This window comes from Rhea americana, unplaced genomic scaffold, assembly GCF_003343005.1.
Source record: "Rhea americana isolate MKP2758 unplaced genomic scaffold, rheAme1 scaffold_111, whole genome shotgun sequence".
Lineage (NCBI taxonomy): Eukaryota > Metazoa > Chordata > Aves > Rheiformes > Rheidae > Rhea > Rhea americana.
The window spans coordinates 513,643-531,616 of NW_028185162.1; the positions used below are offsets into that span (position 1 = coordinate 513,643).

At 50.2% G+C, this 17,974-nt stretch overlaps 1 protein-coding gene across 2 annotated transcripts in view; it reads right to left on the minus strand.

The window, feature by feature from the left end:
• Positions 1 to 3,160: 3,160 nt before the first annotated feature.
• CLIP2 (CAP-Gly domain containing linker protein 2) overlaps positions 3,161 to 17,974 on the minus strand; it is a 98,817-nt gene continuing 84,003 nt past the window's right edge. For both annotated transcript variants that reach the window (XM_085314973.1, XM_085314980.1), the window contains exons 10-16: positions 15,483 to 15,540; positions 13,797 to 13,880; positions 13,150 to 13,306; positions 12,460 to 12,619; positions 11,482 to 11,667; positions 7,846 to 7,908; positions 3,161 to 7,002 (exon numbers count right to left, since the gene is read on the minus strand). In XM_085314973.1, coding sequence (XP_085171099.1) covers positions 6,991 to 7,002; positions 7,846 to 7,908; positions 11,482 to 11,667; positions 12,460 to 12,619; positions 13,150 to 13,306; positions 13,797 to 13,880; positions 15,483 to 15,540 — 720 coding nt within the window. In that variant the 3' untranslated portion in view covers positions 3,161 to 6,990. The remainder of the gene's footprint in view (positions 7,003 to 7,845; positions 7,909 to 11,481; positions 11,668 to 12,459; positions 12,620 to 13,149; positions 13,307 to 13,796; positions 13,881 to 15,482; positions 15,541 to 17,974) is intronic.

The window sequence follows — 17,974 nt, forward strand, 5'->3', positions numbered from 1 at the left end:
CCTCCTGGCACGCTGGGGTGCGGGAGACACGTCCCACCGGACGTGCCGGAGCGCGTCCCACCTCAAAAGGCTTCTCCCGACGGGATATTCGGGCAYGGCCCCAGTCCGGCTGCTCGGAGCCGCCTGCCCCCGGCACGCRCCTGCCGCCGCAGCCCCGCCGTTCCCCTGCCTCGGCCGGCTCGCTGCCGGAGAGCCGCGTTCAGCCGTCCGTACACCGAAAACAGCGTCATTTGGAGCCAAAATTATTATCGTTTTTTTACTTCGCTATTGAGCAAGAATTGGCAAGAAGTCCCCACAAAAACAGAGCTGATGTCTATTGGTCCCAAACACACTGGGAAGATCAAAAAAMCCCTCTCTCCCTTCCCCTGCCTGCTGGGGCAGAGAGGCTTGCTTATATTGAATATTTACTATATCTCTGTGCGTTTAACATATCTGTCTGCRTTGCCAGCTGCCTGCACTCGTGCAGGTCTTCGAACGCCGCGCTGCAGAAATAGCTTGCTTCAGCGCAACAGATAAAATGGTTTTCCAGTTGCGTCGCGCTGGTTCCTCGAYTTATTTCCACGCTCACGGACATAAGCTCTCGGAGGGGTCTCGGCCACCGGTGGCTGCTGCAGTTTAACCCTGTCCGACTCTAAATCCCCCTGGAAGCTGGAAGGGAGCCYGTCAGGCAGTGCCCAAGGTCGGGGTAATATTGATGCATTTTTAATAAAGCCTGTGGCTAAGGTTTCGGCCAGCGCCTCCTTCCAGCCTGGAAAATCTCTGTGTGATTAACGCGAGGCTGCCGGCAGCCGCGGGGGGACCGTCCCCGTCCCCACCTCTCCCTCGCCGTGACGGCATTTGGAGCCACCCGGCGCCCCAGCGGCTCGCTTAAAGGAGATGCTTTCAAGTTCTTTAAATATCAGGAGCAGGATGTTTCCSGGGTTCAGGGCCGCGCGGGCAGCGGAGGGGCCGAAACGCCCTCGCCCGGCCCCGGTGGCCCGCACTGGCCCACCGTTGCATTTCGCTCTAAAATTGCCATATCTTTAGTTGATCCTGCTGCTATTTTTAATGCAGATGCCTTATTGAGATTCAAATGAATGTTTCAAATCCTCACTCCTTTGCATAATTCTTTTTAATTAACACTTCAAAGGTTTAAACGCGGGAGCCATGTTATTTCCCTAACGAAGCCGTGCTGAACCTCCTCTGCGCCCGAGCCCCCTCTCGGCGCTCCCGAGGGCTAACGTGGGGATCGGGCGCCCGTTTCCCCCTCCGCGTGCCAGCGGCGCGACGGTGCAAAGCGAGACGGGGCAGAGGGAAGCGGGYCCGGGCGAGGGGACGCGCTCCCCGCTCGGCAGCGGGACGCGGGCGCAGCGGCCGGCCGGGGGAAAGCGCTGCCGGCCTCTCCCGCCGGCTGCAGCGACTCCCGCCGGCGGCCCCCGTCTAAACGGCGCCAGCCGAGCAACGAAACCACCGCAGGATTGCCGCTGGAAGAGGAAATTTCAAGCGAAGAGGGTAAAAACCTCCGCTCCCCCCATCCCCTGCGCCGGCGTCACCCGCTGCGGTAACACAGCCCGCGCCCGCACGGATCTACCAAAACCCAACGAAGCAATCCCAGCCTCGGGCGCGTTTCGGTCACCTTTCCAAACTTCTCAGCAGCCAGAGGGCCTAGAAACACCTTCCTGCCTTCCTAAATTGGGCTTTTCTGATGAAAACCGAAACGCGCGCGCAATCCCCTTCGCTAACGTAACGCAGGCGCGGGATGGAGAGCGCGAGCCGCCGTCCCCTCGCCGCCCCGTCTCCGCGCCCCGCCGGGCCCCCGGCCTCGAGCGGGATCAGCCGCGACGCGGGGGATCGGCACGGCGCAACAAACGTGCAAARAGCTTCAGTTTTAATTCCTGCAAGCACAGAAATGATTAGACACAACAAAATTGTATAATTAGGATTTAATAAGACGCTGTCCCAGACACGCAAAAGAAGTAGGTTAGACAGTGGCCTTTGTTCAGCTACAAAAGACRTTAATTTGCAAATGCTCTTAATATTCATTTTTTGTTATTTAGACTGATGTTTTGAAAGTCTCCGATAAAATGAGAAATCTGGACTGTGCATTCCAGTTGCATTTCCAAGCACAGGAATCTGGCTTTGATGTTCCCCTTGATAACATCTTTTTAAAGCCTTGACTGCATCAAATTAAATTCCGATTACTCCGATAGTGCAACACGGCTTCCAAATGTATTCAGGTGACTTTTTGTTCTCAAAGGAAATTAGCTATTTTCACGAGGATGCTCGTTAGATAACAGAGATGGAGAAGAAACAGCGGCGCGAGAGYGGCAGCTCGGCTCCCTGCCCGCGATTCGCGCCCGGGGCCGCAGCCTTAGGGGGCTTATTGCAGCCGAACCGGCCGCTCCTCGGGCCCGGTCTCCCCGGCTCCGCGCTAGCACGAAGATAAAGCGCAAATATTTTTTGTGGGCAGAGGCTGCCAACTCCCCTGGGAGGTTTAGGCATCTTTAAACTTCGTGTTTTTTGCTCCGCATGGCGTGATCGACGGCACCGAGGCGTTAGGTCCGCGAGCAAAGGCGCGGGCGGGCTGCGGCGTTAGCCGCCACCGTCGCCCGTCTGCCCCAGCCTCCGCTTTCCTCCCAGCTCGGACCCACCGGTCTCCTCCGGCCGCCGGAGGACCCTGGAGCTGGCAGCGGCCGTCGGCTCGCCTGCTCCCAGCCTGGGGCTCCCCAGCCGCCCCGGGGCTCGCGAAGGCCGTTTGCAAGAGGCTCCTGGCGCTCCCAGCGGAGCCCCRAGGCCGGAGCCGCGCGGGGCTGCCGGACCCCCGCTCCCGGGCTCCGGCGCTCGCCCCCTCCAGCCGCGCTTGATTTGCAGACCCACAGCAATCGCTGTCTTCCCTCCCTGCATTTTTTTTTTTTCCCTACCATGCTTAGGCCTATAATTAAATATATTAGCATGAACGTTAGCATCGATAAAGAGCCATTTTTTTAAAAAAAGTGCTTTAAACGCACGATGCCTGGTTTGTCGCCGAAGAGGGGCCCGGTTAGCCACCGGCCACGCTTCTGGGGATCCATGGACAGCACCCGTGGGGCACCCCGGGGCGATGATGGAGACACCCCCCCCCCCACCGCCCGGCTCCCGCACGCCAGGGACCGGCCGCGACAGCAGCACCGCGGCGCCCAGCTTCAGCCACAGAGTTTATTGTCGGGTTACGAGCTCACCACACCAGCAAGCCAGGACAGGGGGCCGGGGCAGGTACATCGTTACAGAGCTGCAGGAGTTACACACAGTGAGGTTTGTACAGCTTTTGTACACAGGAAGAAATAAAATGAATCAAGTAACAAAACAGACATTAGCAGTCAAACCATTTTTTTCTTTTTTTTCCTTTATCATACTAACAAAATCTGATAGCCAAAAAATGACTAAGCTACAAAATTGTAATACATACGGTACGGGTAAAAGGTTATCATCCATTTATACATCTAGTATCATCTTTATTCTGGTAGCTTACATGAGGCCTATAGGATCTTAGTGTATTAATAATTCCCTACAAGATAGTGTTGAACTGCTAAAGCTGCCGAACGACGGAGCACGGGAATCTTTAAGACTTCTGCAGTGTCATTTGCATCGTTTTGTTTTAATGAAACCCTCATGCATCTCTGCCGAAAGCCAGAGGAAGCGGTGGCGGCCGCGGGTAGGCGGTGGCTGCAAAGCCTTCGCTAGCAACTTAGCGCCCATGGCTCCATGAGCGCGGTCCGGCCCCTTGCTCCAGGGGGGATAAAGCTGATTTTTTTTTTTTTGCCCTCCCCTTTAGCCAAGAAGGTTAAGAGAATAAATCACTAAAACGGAGCAGGAAGGTTTGCTACCCAGCACGGGGACTTTATTCTCAGCCTTCAGCAGAAAACCGTCACCAGCCATCGACGCAAAGCACGTAAGAGCAAGTCCAGCGCCGCTGCGCCAACGCCTCCCCTCCCGAGGAGCGGGGAGGGCAGGCTGCGGCGTCCAACCGGGCGGGCGGCCCGGCGCCAACCCCGCGCAGTGCCCTGCCCCGATCGCGCCCCGGCCCCGCGCCGCGCTCTGGACTCGGCTCGAGGTGCAAAGCTGGCGCGGCGTGGCGCAGCACGGCACGGCGGCGAGGGCCCCGGCGCGGCTCCCGGGAGAGCTGGACAAGAGCAAGACCGAAGCTGAAGGGGGAGTAAAGGCACGCAGGAACCAGTCCCTGGCTGACAAGAGACGGGTGCATCAGTGTTTAATGCCCTTGGGGRAAAAAARRRRAAAAAAAAAAACTCCCCCAAAGAATGAAGCCAGTTAGATCAAATACTGTGAAGTACTTTATACATCACCATATATAGGCAAAAATAGCAATTAAACTTACAAATAAATAGCAGGGCTGGGGAATCTCCTTGTCCCTTTCCAGATTTCTCCCTTGTTTGGTCTCTCGCAACCTAGGACGGGCCCTGGCAGCCCTGCAGAGGAGCAGGTACCCCGGGAACCCTACGCTTACAGAAAAACCCTGTGGAAACCCTGGAACTGGAGGCAGGTAGCATTGCAAGAAGCCTTATCCTGACTCTGGGGCCACTCGAGCCAGTGGAGCACTGATCTCCGGGACCATTCAGGCCAACAGCAGCACTTAGGGGAACATYGTCTCCAGCTGCTTCAGAACAGCAGCTCCCAGCTGAGATGCTCGTGGTTCCAGCTGTGGCAATGAATGCTGCTTCCCAGGTTTTCCCAAGCGTATTCGGCTCCCTCCCTCACTCACCAAAAGACTTTTGGAGTCCTCTCCTATGATCTCTTGAAAGTCCTTGCACTAGCCAGTGATTGGTGTCAGTCTTCCTGGTGATTAGTAAGAGCTGATTAAACACTTCCACAAGACAGGATGGGGTCCCATCTGARTTATCTCCAGCCAATTAGCTTCCCTACTCCCTTTTCCCTGCAACGAGCCAGACTTAAGCTATGTTTCTTGACCTGCTTTATGCTCTCAAGTCACCTCCCTCCCTCTCTCGTCGTCTCTTTGGATTGAGGGAGGACGAGAGAGGATCAATCCTGTATCAAGTGGGCAGGGTCCAATATTTTATCACAGTCCAGAAAGATTCAGCAACATCCTCCTCATAGCAGAATTAAAGCCATGAAAAACAAGGTTTCCAAGCTTGTTTCTGGCTGCTAATCAATTAAAATCCTAGTAATCCAGTAAGAAAAAGTAACACAGCTTCATTATTAAAAATAATAATAATCAGGGCAAGAAGCAATGAAGCTGACGGGCTGATACTCATCCGCCTGCGGTCTGGCTCGGATCTCTCTGAGCAGCCTCTTCTACCTTGTCCTCTTTTACAGATGCCCCACCCTAACAGCTCCCGAAGGATGGAAGAGTGACACTAGGGGAAGCTTGGTAAAACCTCGCTACTGCTCTGCCCTGTGGTACTGAACAGTGAACTGGACTCTTGCATGGGATGCTGCCTCATGCCTTTAAGTGTATATTCTCCCCTTACTCCATCCTAATGTCCMTGGGGAATCATGGTGCAAAGATGGAGGGAAGAGTAAAGCCTTCAGAAAAAGAAGCAAGACCGAAGAAACCTTGTGCTTCCTTTGCAAGGCCAGCTGGCAGCCTCCGAGCGGCCACGAGAAAAAAAGCACCCGCCGCACCGCGCACTCGCCCACCACAGGTCCCCCGGGCAGATCGCGGTGCCTGCCTGGGCCTGCACCGCTCTGCATAGACCTGGAGCCTCGCAGGCCCCAGCCYTGGGCTCCTTTTCCTCCAAAAGCCTGTATTTGTGTCAAGCACAGAGGATTTTTGTAGTCAACAAATACCGACAGCCTCCCGTGCCTGGCTGGCTACAGCTGGCGAGCTCCCGTCCTAGGCAAGGCCCTTTCCTCCAGCGTCCCCCAGTCACAGCGACAAACCACCAGCGCACGAACGCGCCGGTGCGGCTGCACGTTGGCCTCATCGCCCCCGACAGCAGGGGAGGCGCGTTACACCGAGCGGCCGAGGACAGCTCCAGGGAACGGCCAGGCAGTCCCAGGCGAGCTGTCAAATCGAGCAGGCAGGAGGAGGCATCCGTCCTACCCCGACTCGGGGCAGCAGGGAGCTCTGAGGCCACCGAGCCCGGGCCCAGCTGGCTGCGCTGAGCCTGACACTCGGAAAGAGCCTAACTACRAGCGCGAGACAGGGAGATCAGGCTGGGCAGCCTGGCCGCAGCCCAGGGCACCAGCAGATCTGCTCAGCAGTCACAATCTTCTCTGCAGGCAGGAAGGCCAACCACAGCCGAGTGAGGTGCACCTGCCCTCCGAACTCACAGCCACCACAGATCCCTCCCCAAACAGCAGTGAGGGAGATAAATGAAATAAATATCGCTTTGAAATCAGATTAGATACCACAACATGCTATTATACAAGTACTAAGTGAAGCCTCCAGGTTCTAGAACTGAGACATCTTCTACACAGGCACAGAGGAGAACATTTCCCCACAATCCTGTCTTCCATAGCCTACATATACCACCATGAACAGTCAAGGCCAGCAGATTTCACTTGCTCTTGCAGTTCTTCAAGACACCGGGGTGGGTAAAAGGGGAGGGACAGACTTTGCGAAAATCGTGCAGCCCCTGGGCACATGCTTTGGAGTTTAACCCCACAAGCAGATCCCTTTGCAGTTCCTGTGGGGTTACTAGGACTCGCTGACATTTCAGCCACCACACAAAGCTGCTGTCATCCAGACCATGTCAGCTGGTGGGAAAAGGGCAGATCAAGCAATACAAATTCCACAGTCAAAATCAATACAGGTAAGAAACCAAACCCAGAGAGATCTTTCTGCTCCTCCCAAAACAATGGCTGTCTTGGAAAACTGGATTCCAGGATTGTCCTGATTACATCAGTTAGTATATTATAAACATTGTCCTGCTTTAAAGTGAAAATACTGTGTCTAGTCTTTAGGAGGTGCTAAAGCCAGATATGGTATCGTTTTTCCTGACTGCGCACAGGAGCTGATACTGGTGTGAAATGATCCTCTTCACCTCTTCTCTATCAGAGCTTCTCCTGGAAGAAAAGAGACCTTGTTAGGGAAAACGGAGAGCAGCCTCTGATGCTCAGAAGGAAGCAGCAGCACTAAGAGATTATCTGGTTAGTTATGCAGGACAGCAGTTGGTCTTACACATCCAGAGGGATTAAAGGGAGCAGGCAGGTGGTCTTTATTTTTCTGCAGAAATAGTAAATCTGTAACCATCCGTAACAGTGATCCTCTTCCATAACGCTTCTCAATTAGTACCTGGAAGCACTTTACAGAGGTGTTTTTACAGAAGGGGAAACTGAGGCAGAGTGGGATGGCCTCAGCAGACCACAACTAGAGAACCCAGGCCCCTAAGTCCCAACCCTCTGCTCTGCCCAGTCAGCCACACTGCTGGCCATCCTGCCCGTGCGAAAGTGAAGTCTGGGGTCACAGATCCTGCCCTGCATCACGAAAACAAGAGGAGACCAGGACAGCATGTCCTACAAATGACATCCACATGAAGGGGATGGCACAGATCTGAGACCAGGCAGGTTCTAGATGGTACTGCTAGGAGAAGAGTCATACAAGCACTGACCCAGGAGACCGAGGTCAAGCACTTGCTACATCTCAGCACACACCTTACTAGCGCCTTCCTGATGGCTTTGAATGGTTTTAAAGGTAAGGAGAGGCTGTGGCCACAGGGGCTCTGGGGAAGCTGTTGCACTGCACCTGGGAACAAGCGCTGCCTGCAAAGCCCCTTGTTCTTGCTGTGGGAATGATACAGTCAAGCTTTGCTAGCAGAGCTGCCTCCCTCCGAGACCTGCCCTGGCACAGCAGGCAAGAAGGCACATACAGCAGTCATGGCTTTAAGTAATATTTTGCTCAGAACTTACCTCTTGCTTGTGGGATTTATCCTGCTGGTGAATCCCATTAGCAGACCCGGAATTTCCAACAGTCTGCAACAGAAAATAGACAACACATTAGAAGAGGGACACAGATAAAGAGCCCAGTGTTTGCCTGTGAGTGCTGAGATCTGGCAAGGCTGCTATCTTCTCCCGTAGCAGCCCAGCACACAGTGGCTGCTCCACGCTAAGAAAGTGGAATGCAAAATCCCACGCCACTTTTGGCAAGAAGTTTCATAACCTCTGCATCCTGGTGCAATTCCCATGTGGGCAATTGTATCCTTTCCAGCTATAAGATATCCTCTGGATTTCCTTATGGACACAGACTTGCTCTTCTTCTCAAAGCCTAATAAACAAAGCAGCAGCCAAGGGCAGAGTTAACTGCAAAACCTGGGACAATGAACATCAGCAACGAATAACATTCGCCATTTCCTCTCTGGGGACAAGCCTGGCAGGCAGGACAGGCTGCTGTTCTATCTTTAGAAAACATAAAGAACTTCAAACATTTATAATGTTTCTTTGGCACGGATAACGTGGAGCCCTTCAGCTTCAAAATGACAGTATAACCAGCACAAACAAGGGAAGAAATTCATAGCATGCCAGATTTCAGCTAACGGGGCCCAGTTAAGTGCTGCCAATAGGGAAGCTAGAAGTTAGAGAGTCAAGATTGCAAGGTTTCARTCTCATCATCTGAGGGGTTCCAGGTGCTCAGATTTTGTTCTTACTGTGGCCACGAAAATGCAAAACCAGCTTTACAGGACAGAGTTGTAGTTTGGGCCAGGGAAGCCTTGACCCCAAACCGAGCTCTGCTTTGAGAGCCTGAACTGTTTGCCRAGCAGCGAAACCCACCTGAATGGAGGGCAAGAATACCACCACAGTAGTGCTTTAGCCCTGGGGTACTACACCCACAATCATAGCTGACACTGCCCTGCAGGAGGCCTGTATTATTCCTTGGCTGCAGCACACTGTGTGCACACGAAGAAGCTAGCAGATGATGAGAATTAGACTTGAGCTTTGGTTTCAGTACATGGTCACGAGAATGAATATGAAGTGCTATGATTTGCTTGAAATTAAATAAAATTTCAGAGCAGTTGCTGCAAATTCTCTGAGAAAAAATCCTGAATGCCAAATTGTTGTCATTTCCTGCAAGGCTGCAAGATCTGGGTCTCCTAAGACACATCACACAGATCCCTCCTCTTCCTTTATTATGGGACGAATACTTCGCAGCTGCAGACACAGGAACAACAAAGCAGCAATTACCCAACAAGGAGACACAGACACATGGTGCCCYTAACTCCTGCACCTCCTCATCTAATAGCAAGGCCAGGCATGCACATCAAGGACTCCAGAGCATAGTGGCTGGCTGAGATTGCAAAGGCAGAGCAGCAGCAGCTTGCAGTAATTAGATCTCCTTCTTGAGAGCGCTGCGAAGTGAAGGTTTTGCAGACAAAGGGAGAACAGTGCCAAGCCAGATCCCTGGGTGACAGCCACCGCTGTGAGAGAGGAGACGAGCGGTGAGAAGGCAGTGAAGGATGGGTTATAGCGCTGAAACATGCCTTCTAGAGAAGAGTCACCAGTTCCCAAACTACCACGTCAGGATTCCTTTAGGGCAGCGATGTCYTCAGGCTCAGCCCCTGGTTAACAACAACTCTTCTAAGGGAAAGGATGAACAGATACCACACAAACTAGAGAGTTTTGATCCTCCCTTGTAACTCRGGAACTTCAAGTTTGACATCAGCTGAAATTAGAAGCCTGACTTCTCTTAATAATCTTCTACCTGTCGCTTTGTACCTCTGTAYTGAAGGCATAATACTATCTTGTCGCATCTCTAGGATTTCTAAGGCATGGAAGTGTCCAAATAACCTAGGATAGATTAGTTGACATCATAAGGTCCCTTCCAACTTTTTTTTTCTTTAAAAGATAARTTGTTTTCTACAGTAAGGGAAGAAATAATCACAGGTGTCACCACTAGAGGGAACGTGAAAGGRAAGATTTCCAAGCTCTCAAGGGTTTAGCATTAAAACAGATAAAAAACTTTCCCCATCCCTCCCAAAGGTTACAACAGATTAGAGTCATCGTGATGCACTTTCATATGACATGTGGCAATTACAGCAAAAACTAAAGACACTTTGGAGATACTGACAGGATTACAGCACACTTTAGACTGCCACAAACTGTCGTCATGACCACAGCTCCGCTGTCGGCAGGTAGCTGCTGCCACTGCATGGCAGGATACAGAGATTGTCTGCAACACACAGGCCCTTGGCTGAGCCAAGACAGCTTTCGGGGCTGTGATTTTTACCTCCTCCTGACTGCTTCCTGCCAAGCTATGGTGATACACTCTGCATTTTGGAGCACCTACACACTCTGCAAAAGACAGTGTCATGGGAGGAAGAGAAGACATGATAAACTACATCATCTCCACACCATATCTACACCAGCATCAGGGTAAACAAACTCTCTGTTCATCTGCATCTAGTGTTTTCTGTACAATCCTATAGTGTCTATCTGAATGTGAACTGCAAGAGAACAACATTTTTCAGCTATGAATTTAAATAGGTATCAGATGAGTACTGGAGCATCTTGCCTCTGAAAGCCATGACCTGATTGCAGACTCAAGAGAAAATACAGAAAAAAAATATAGAGGAAAAAAAAAAACTTGGCATAAGAGGCAGGTCACGCCACAGGTAAGAGACAGAAAAGGCCAAACATGCCAAGAGACATCAAGCTTATTGACAYCAAGGCTCCACTTTTACAAGGAAGGACATAACCTTCCTAGCAAAATACTASGAGCTGCTTTGCTTTCCTTGGAGGAAAAAAGGGGAAACTGGAAGAAGTTGGGAAGGGAAGACAGCAATTGGAATAGGAGCACTCAAGGTCCAGCAGCAAACCTACATCAGGCAGACATACACCTTCAGGAGCTACTAAGAAAAATGAAAAGCCTTTCCCCAGAGCCACCTCCAGAGTTTGCACTTAAGGACTGCAAGAAAATAATTCTCAGCAAAGAACAGAGATGACAAACCCTTAACTTTCATACATTAAAGTGATTTTAAAGGACATTATCAATTAGTTAATGTCATTGCTTTTATTATGTTTTGAAATCTATCACGAAAGTCTTATCTGTCTCTTCAGAAGTCTGTTTGAAAACAGTTACAGCACTTCCTGAAGATGACATCAGGCCATTATTTTTCTCTCTTTAAAGAGATAAAGGTGGTCTGTACTTACATGCTTACATTCCTTCTCAGGGCAAGGAAACATARCCCTTTCTGGGTGAACTTAAGTTCTCCTGAAAATGCCTCCAGGAACTCTGCGCTCGTAGTGTAAAGATGTGTACACCACATCATATGCATAAAGGAGAACAGTTACTCACACGGCAATTTTCCCAAAACATCACGTTTAGTAACTGTCCTTGCAGACTGCAAATGGATCCCTAACGACCAAGTGACAAGTCTTGTCAGTGTTAAGCTACACCTGAAAGAACGAAGTCTTGCAAGGCTGTTTCCAGTGAAGGTAAAAGGATCCAGCTGACCACATCACCTCCTACASCACAGGGCAAGATCCCAGGAGATCGCTCACGACAGGAGACTGCTGAGGGCTGAGCAACATGGGAAACAGCAGATGCTCTACCTGTGTTTTCTCCGAGGAAAGCCTCATGGCCTCCATGAGCTTCTCCATCTGATGGCCCTGCTCCAGTGCGTTGCGCAGGACATCCTCTGTGCTGACGAGCCGGTGCTGCAGCCGGATCACTTCCGACTCTGACGAGGGGTCGATCAGGGAGTATCGTCTCTGATCCGTTACYGATTTTTCCTTGTCCTTTATGCAGCAGAGTGAAAACAGGCGTGTTAGATTTAAAAATTATAACTGCAGAAACTAAGGGGGTTACAAACCCACAGTAACTAATGTAACTTTATATWGATTTCAACAGTAGATGGGATGAGAGCACACCTCTGTAAAGGCACTTATATCAAAGGCAACAAACAGCAGCTCCAATCTGTCCCAAGCTGTGTTCAAATTATTCACATTTCAACCACTGGAGGACACTGAAGTACAAAGGAATTACAGGACACTGTTTGCTCATTCTCTGATCTAGGAATAAGCAACGTGGGGTAACTGGCAGACCTTCAGTTTCTTCCAAAAATTTTAGCCCTATTTAGCCATGGATCTAAATCCCACRGGAACAGAAAAACACGGGAGAAAGAGATGGMTATTTTGCTCTTAATGAGGTGCACRGTAACCTAGGCCACAAGCACAGTCAAGGAAGTTCCCCTAAGATAGTAAAAAAAGCATCAAGACTTAACTCAAGGGCTACAGGCACAGGACAGTTACGTGCTTGTGCCTTGATGCTTCTCAAGATGATAGTTTCCATGGTCCCTATGTGGCTGGAGACATGTAGCCAGTCCCTRATCTTTGCCATCATTTTCAGCAGTGACTGAAAATTTCAAGCACCCTCATTTTCAGGGGCCTCGGGGAAATCCAAAGCCAGCATGGCTGAGGCAACTGCTACTTCTTCTCCCAAACACCGTGAACCCCCTTCTTGGCTCATTCCACCTGCCTCTGGAGTAACACAGAGCCCTCCCAAGCCCACAGCCAGGAAGATTTGCTCACCAGCACAACCAGTTTCTCCCGCAGCCCTTTGATGTCATCTTTGAGCTTCTGCTCCTTCATGCGCCACTCAGCTTTGTGCACCTCCCGGCTCAGGTCCCGCTCCGGCCCTGGAGAGTGCCGGTTTGCCTCCAGCAACAACGCTCTCAGCTCATTCAGGCTCCTTGAGAAGCAGCACAGAGGAGCAAAGGTATTTGCAGGGGCTGTACAGCACTGGCATTACAGCGTCTGACCACGCACCCTCCCACCTCGGCTGGAGCTGACCCAGAGAAAGACCCATCAGCAAACCTGGCCCAACTTCCACTGCTCTGGGGGATCCAACCCCCCCCCCTTTCCTCCCCACTGTGCCAGTGCCTGCACAGGACACAGTTCAGAGAGCACAGCAGCCAGCTTGGATTGCTTGTTGATAACTTCTTTCCCTTACCACGTGGGCACCAAGTTGTGCCTTGAAGGTCCTGTTGAGCAGTGAAAGGGCAGTGTCTTCTGTAATCCATAGCCCAATTCGAACTGAGTGTCCACACAAATATCTTTAAACACCACAAGTGCTGYGGACTGGCTTTCAACAATTTAGCCCATAGTTTTCTTCTAGCAAGAAGTTTATTACTCAAACACACACACATGCGCGCGCGCACCCCCAGGTCTGCCTGCAGCTCCAGACCCCGCAGCCTCTGTCCGTCCAGGCCGCAGACTGACCTCTCCTTCTTGAGCAGCTCCTGGCTGATCAGCACCAGCTGCCCTGAGGCATCGTGTGTTTTCTTGGTCAAGGCTTCCAGGTCACCCTCMAGCCTCTTCTTTTCCTTTAACACCAAATCTGCCTTCTTCTCTGCACTTTTGCATTTATTTTCCAAAGCTGAGAGAAGCAAAGGATACGAGGAGAGGGGAAAGAAAGGTCTTAGTCCTYGACTCGCCCTCCAGTCTTGCTTTCTTCCTTCCCTAGTCCTAACTGCACTTGCCTGGTTAGGTCTGCACAGCTGCGCACAGCAGCCACAAACGCTTAGCAACACTTTGGATCTGGCCCTATTTAAGGGAGATCTCAGAAACCTCAGACCCAGCATTTATTTATTTCTCTATTACTTTTGTCTTCTAACATTCAGTGTGTCCAGATCCCTCCTCACAGGATACCAACAGCATTTACTGCAGTAATTTTGACCTCCCGGAAAAAAAAAAAAGCGATTGGAACTCCTAAATCCATGTTTGCCAACACCGTCTACGTACAGACAGGCAACGTCACGCTTTACGCAGGCACGTTACTGGGTCGTTTATGCACCTTGTGCAACAGAGAGGTACAAAGGACAAGCACTATACCTAGTTCCCACCAGCGCCAGATTAGGGGAACTTACCACTTACTTGGGCCCTTAGAGCTTCAGTCTGGGAGACCAGTGACGACACTTCTTTGTCTCTTTTACTCAGCTTGTCTTGAAGATCTTTAGGAGAATGAAAAGAAGGAAAAGCCAGGATTAGAAGCTTGGAAAATGCCTCGTGCAAGTCAGGAAGGTATCGGCTGTAGGGAAAAGCAGCCCATCATCCAGGCATCAGGGGGCAAGGCATATGGCCGTATCAGAGAGATAAGGCAGCAACTGCAAGGGGAAAAAAAAAAGTCTCCAAGAATGAGATGTTAATAAGAAAACACACAGAAAGGAGCTCTCAGCACATTTCCTTGTGTTATTTACTACAGAGGAAAGGAGAGAATTTTAAAAGACGCTTCCACGCTCAGACTGAGCCCTCGACTCGAAGCATGATGCTTCTATGCCCAGGTTCGAGCTGGCTGTCTGCAGCACATCCTGTCCATGCTTTATTCAGGGTGGAAACTACACGCACGTGGACTGAGTGGCCACTTTAAGAGCAGCAACCGCTGGTAGGTAATGGAAGAGGAAATGGGACCTAGTTCTCGCATTCTCCCTCATTACTCAGGAATCACTGTCAATCAGCATATAATTTGGTRTGACATGCGTCACCCTGTACCTGCAAAGACAGCAACGAGACGGACTGAAATAGGGCAAAGCAGCTTTGCCTGAACCCAGAAGCAGCTGGAGTAACACTCAGCTAACCAGAGTCTACATTAAGTGAAATTTAAGCCCTGGAAACCTCCATTTAGACTGCTATATCCTCAGTAGGACTTTTAAAAGGGCTATGCAAGGGAACAGGCTCCTCAGAGGTGAATAAATGACTGGGGGGGAAAAAAAAAAGGCTGTGTCACTGCAATCCACAGCTATTCAAAAATAGAAGGGACAAGCTTAGTGCTTTGTGAGCTACACAGGAAAGGCCTTTTTTTTTGCTACGAAAACAAAGCTAAGAAAGGACGAGGAAATATAATACAGCCTCCCAGAAACGAGCACAGGGAAAGAAGGGATCTGAAAGCACCTTACATGGCTTGAAACCACCCTGAACCCTTCAGAGAAACCACGCGCAGCGAAGGGGTAGGAGGTCATTGCCAGCGGAGACTGCCCGGGCCRCTCAGCGCTCTGCTCTGCCGCTCAGATTAGGGGTCACAGCTTTCCTTCTTTGCAAGGGGGGCTGACTGCAATCCAGTTATAAAACCACTTGATACAAATTTTCCAAAGTGCATAYGTTCAGTGCTTCATTGCGGGGATAGATTTGATTTATAGCAAGTTCAATAAAAAAAAGTAACCCTCATTATTTTAGCCAATCATATTAATATCTTCCATTAGTAGCACTCGTCTAGAAAGAAATTACACTCAGTGGACTGGATTTTACCTGCTGTGGGATGGAAGTGGGCCCATTTCYCCAGCTCTGTCTCCACCCCATATCATCTGTGTGGTAAGGGTGCAACAGCAGAATAAAAGCACCCTCCCCTGCATTGGCTCAGCTAGCTTAGAGGGGAGAAAAAGGCAGACTGCAAATGCCGTCTAGCAAAATCAAGAGATGAAATGATTTCCCAAGCCCCTTTCCACAGGGCTGTCCCTGCAAGGGCAGAGAGGCAGAGGCAGGGAAGGCACAGAAGTCACTGTAACAGGCTGTTCCCCAACCTTCCCCCCCCCCCCCAAAAAAAGACAATAAATTCATACCTTCCATACTCTGCTTCATCTTTATCTTTTCTTCTGAAATATCATTAGTTTCAATCATCTGAAATAAATCAAGATATCAAACATGTAACAGTCCTTTGCTCAAAGGTTCAAAACCAAGTCGGCAACCACGGACTGAAGCCTTGTCCAAAGTGGCAGGTGGTAGCCAGCACCCAGCCTACGATGTTTCAGTATTTTGAGAGTCAAAGGAACATCCACCTTGGAGGGAAACAAAGGCTTTTGAGGAATCACTTCTGCAGTTAACTATTACTCAAGGCAAACTGGGGTTATCCGAGTGCCTCTCCCAACAGCCAGYGGAGCACAGCAGTGATGCCCCGTCGCGGGGGGGAAGAGGCCAGACCCTCCACGCTAGCCCKGGGTTCAGCTTTCAAACACCCCGAGCGTGCACACAGCGACAGAAGAGCTGCTCCGGTTTACGCCGCTCTCCCGTAGTTGATCAGGACACATCTTCAGCACAGAAAGCATGCAAATGGCTCTGCAGCATTCAGCTTGGGACCTATCAGACAGTTCTTCAACTTCCAAAAGACCTAACTGTACCTAGAGTTATAAAGATGTTTAAGAAAATGTTGGTCCTGAGAGAGGATCCTGCCTTCTCCTCACCCTGTTTTGTCCAGGCAGCAGTGAAATATATAAAGCCAGAGACCACAGAGCTCGCACCTTGGCAGCACAGTTCAACTCCGCCAGCAACAAGGTGTATTAGACCCTTGATGAGGCACCCCTCCACGAACACGTGCTCTGCGCGTGCTGTCACCAGCGTTGCAAGGTCCCCATTCAGAAAAGTACTCAAGGACRTCTTTAGCTTGACTCTAGCCTCAGTAAAGTTTAAATTTAGAAAATATTCTTTTCATCTCACACAAATGCTTTGTATTCAGGCAGCAGCTCCATTACACCTTGGAGTAATGCAGAGCTACCCAGAGGTCCCCCCGTCTGCAGAGGCCTGTGAACACACACACAGGCTTATTGCCGTGAGACTGCTAACAGGACAAGGTTAYCCTCAAAACATTAATGACACCAGTAAAAATACTGCAGGCATTCAGCACAAAAAGTGTTGCTGGAAGCCTCAGAAAAGGCATGAGGAGCAACTACTTTCCTGCTTTTAAGTGACAACCCCATGAGAAAGGGAGACAAATGGCATCACACCAAAGCAAGCTCAGCCTCTACGGGGTACAAGCACCACARCAGCAGTATGACGACGTGCAGGTGCTCTCAGGCAGTCTGTGCTCCCAGCGGCATTGGTGTCAGTCTTGTTGTATTCGTACCTACTGTTCARACAACCACCAGAAGCACTAGTCATCACCCAGTTGGAATCCCTAYCATTTGCATCCCTTCTCATCTCCTCCCTTCCCCCCCGCCCCGAAATCCTACGCTGCACCTCTCTAATGCCAGCGCAGATGATGTCTCAGGGGAATCTCAAACAGCCTAGAGAGAATTGTGACCACACTGCACAACTCCTGAACCAAGGGAGGTCTGCCCCACCCCAGGAGATGTTACACCTCTGCTCCAAATTTCTCCCTGGACAAGGAAGCATCTTCTCTGAACAACGTTCAGGTATACCCAATTGCATAAGAGCCCATTCCTTAGTTCCCAGAATTAATCTCAATGCAGGTCCAGATCAGCAATAGGCAAGAAATTTTGGTACATGACCAATTTTGGTCGCATGCAACTGCCAGCCTTGGACTCCTGACAGATGACAGCAGTGATGAGAAACGGAGCTTTCCAGAGCAGAGGCGCCMGTTCAGCACTTACAGCATGTTCACATCCAAGTGCCTTCAGTGGGACCTCAGCACACACCTGACATCAATCTGTTACTGTGACTACCACTACTGAAAACACCAAAGGTCAGCCCCCAAGAGTTCAGATAGGCTGCAAGATATATAAATATTTGCTAACTTGAACAGAGGCAGGAGCGTACACAAAGAGGCAACTCACTGCCTCATGCACTTTCAGTAGGGAAAACTGCTCCTTGCCAGCACGCTTATGGTTCTCATTTGAAGACCTAGGAAAGAAGGAATATTGGTCACAAGATATTTGTTAGTTTAAAAGTAGTTAATACTGCAGTTGCAATAAATTAGTTAAGACATTTAAATAAAATTTACTCTGTGATACTCAAAGGCTTTCACCCATGCATTTCTTCCTGCATTTTCTTGATTTGAATCTACACGCAGTTAAATTACTTCAAGACTTATTAGTTCTAGTCGACTCCCAAGAAAATCCAAGAGCCTTCTCACTTGTTTTAAAAGGGTCCTGAAATAAGCCTCCACTTTCTTCCTTTGCATTCACTTTTTGAATCTTAGTTGTTTTATGCTAATATGACCCACCTTTCCCAGGGCCCCAGTTCTACCTCTCAGTATCACTGCTCACGTCCTGCCTTTGCATCCACGTACTTACTGTTCAYAGCAGTCTTTACTAGCTGAAACATCCTGAGCAATCCTTGAAACATCGTTAATGCAGCAGATTCCCCCTCATGCTTTTGC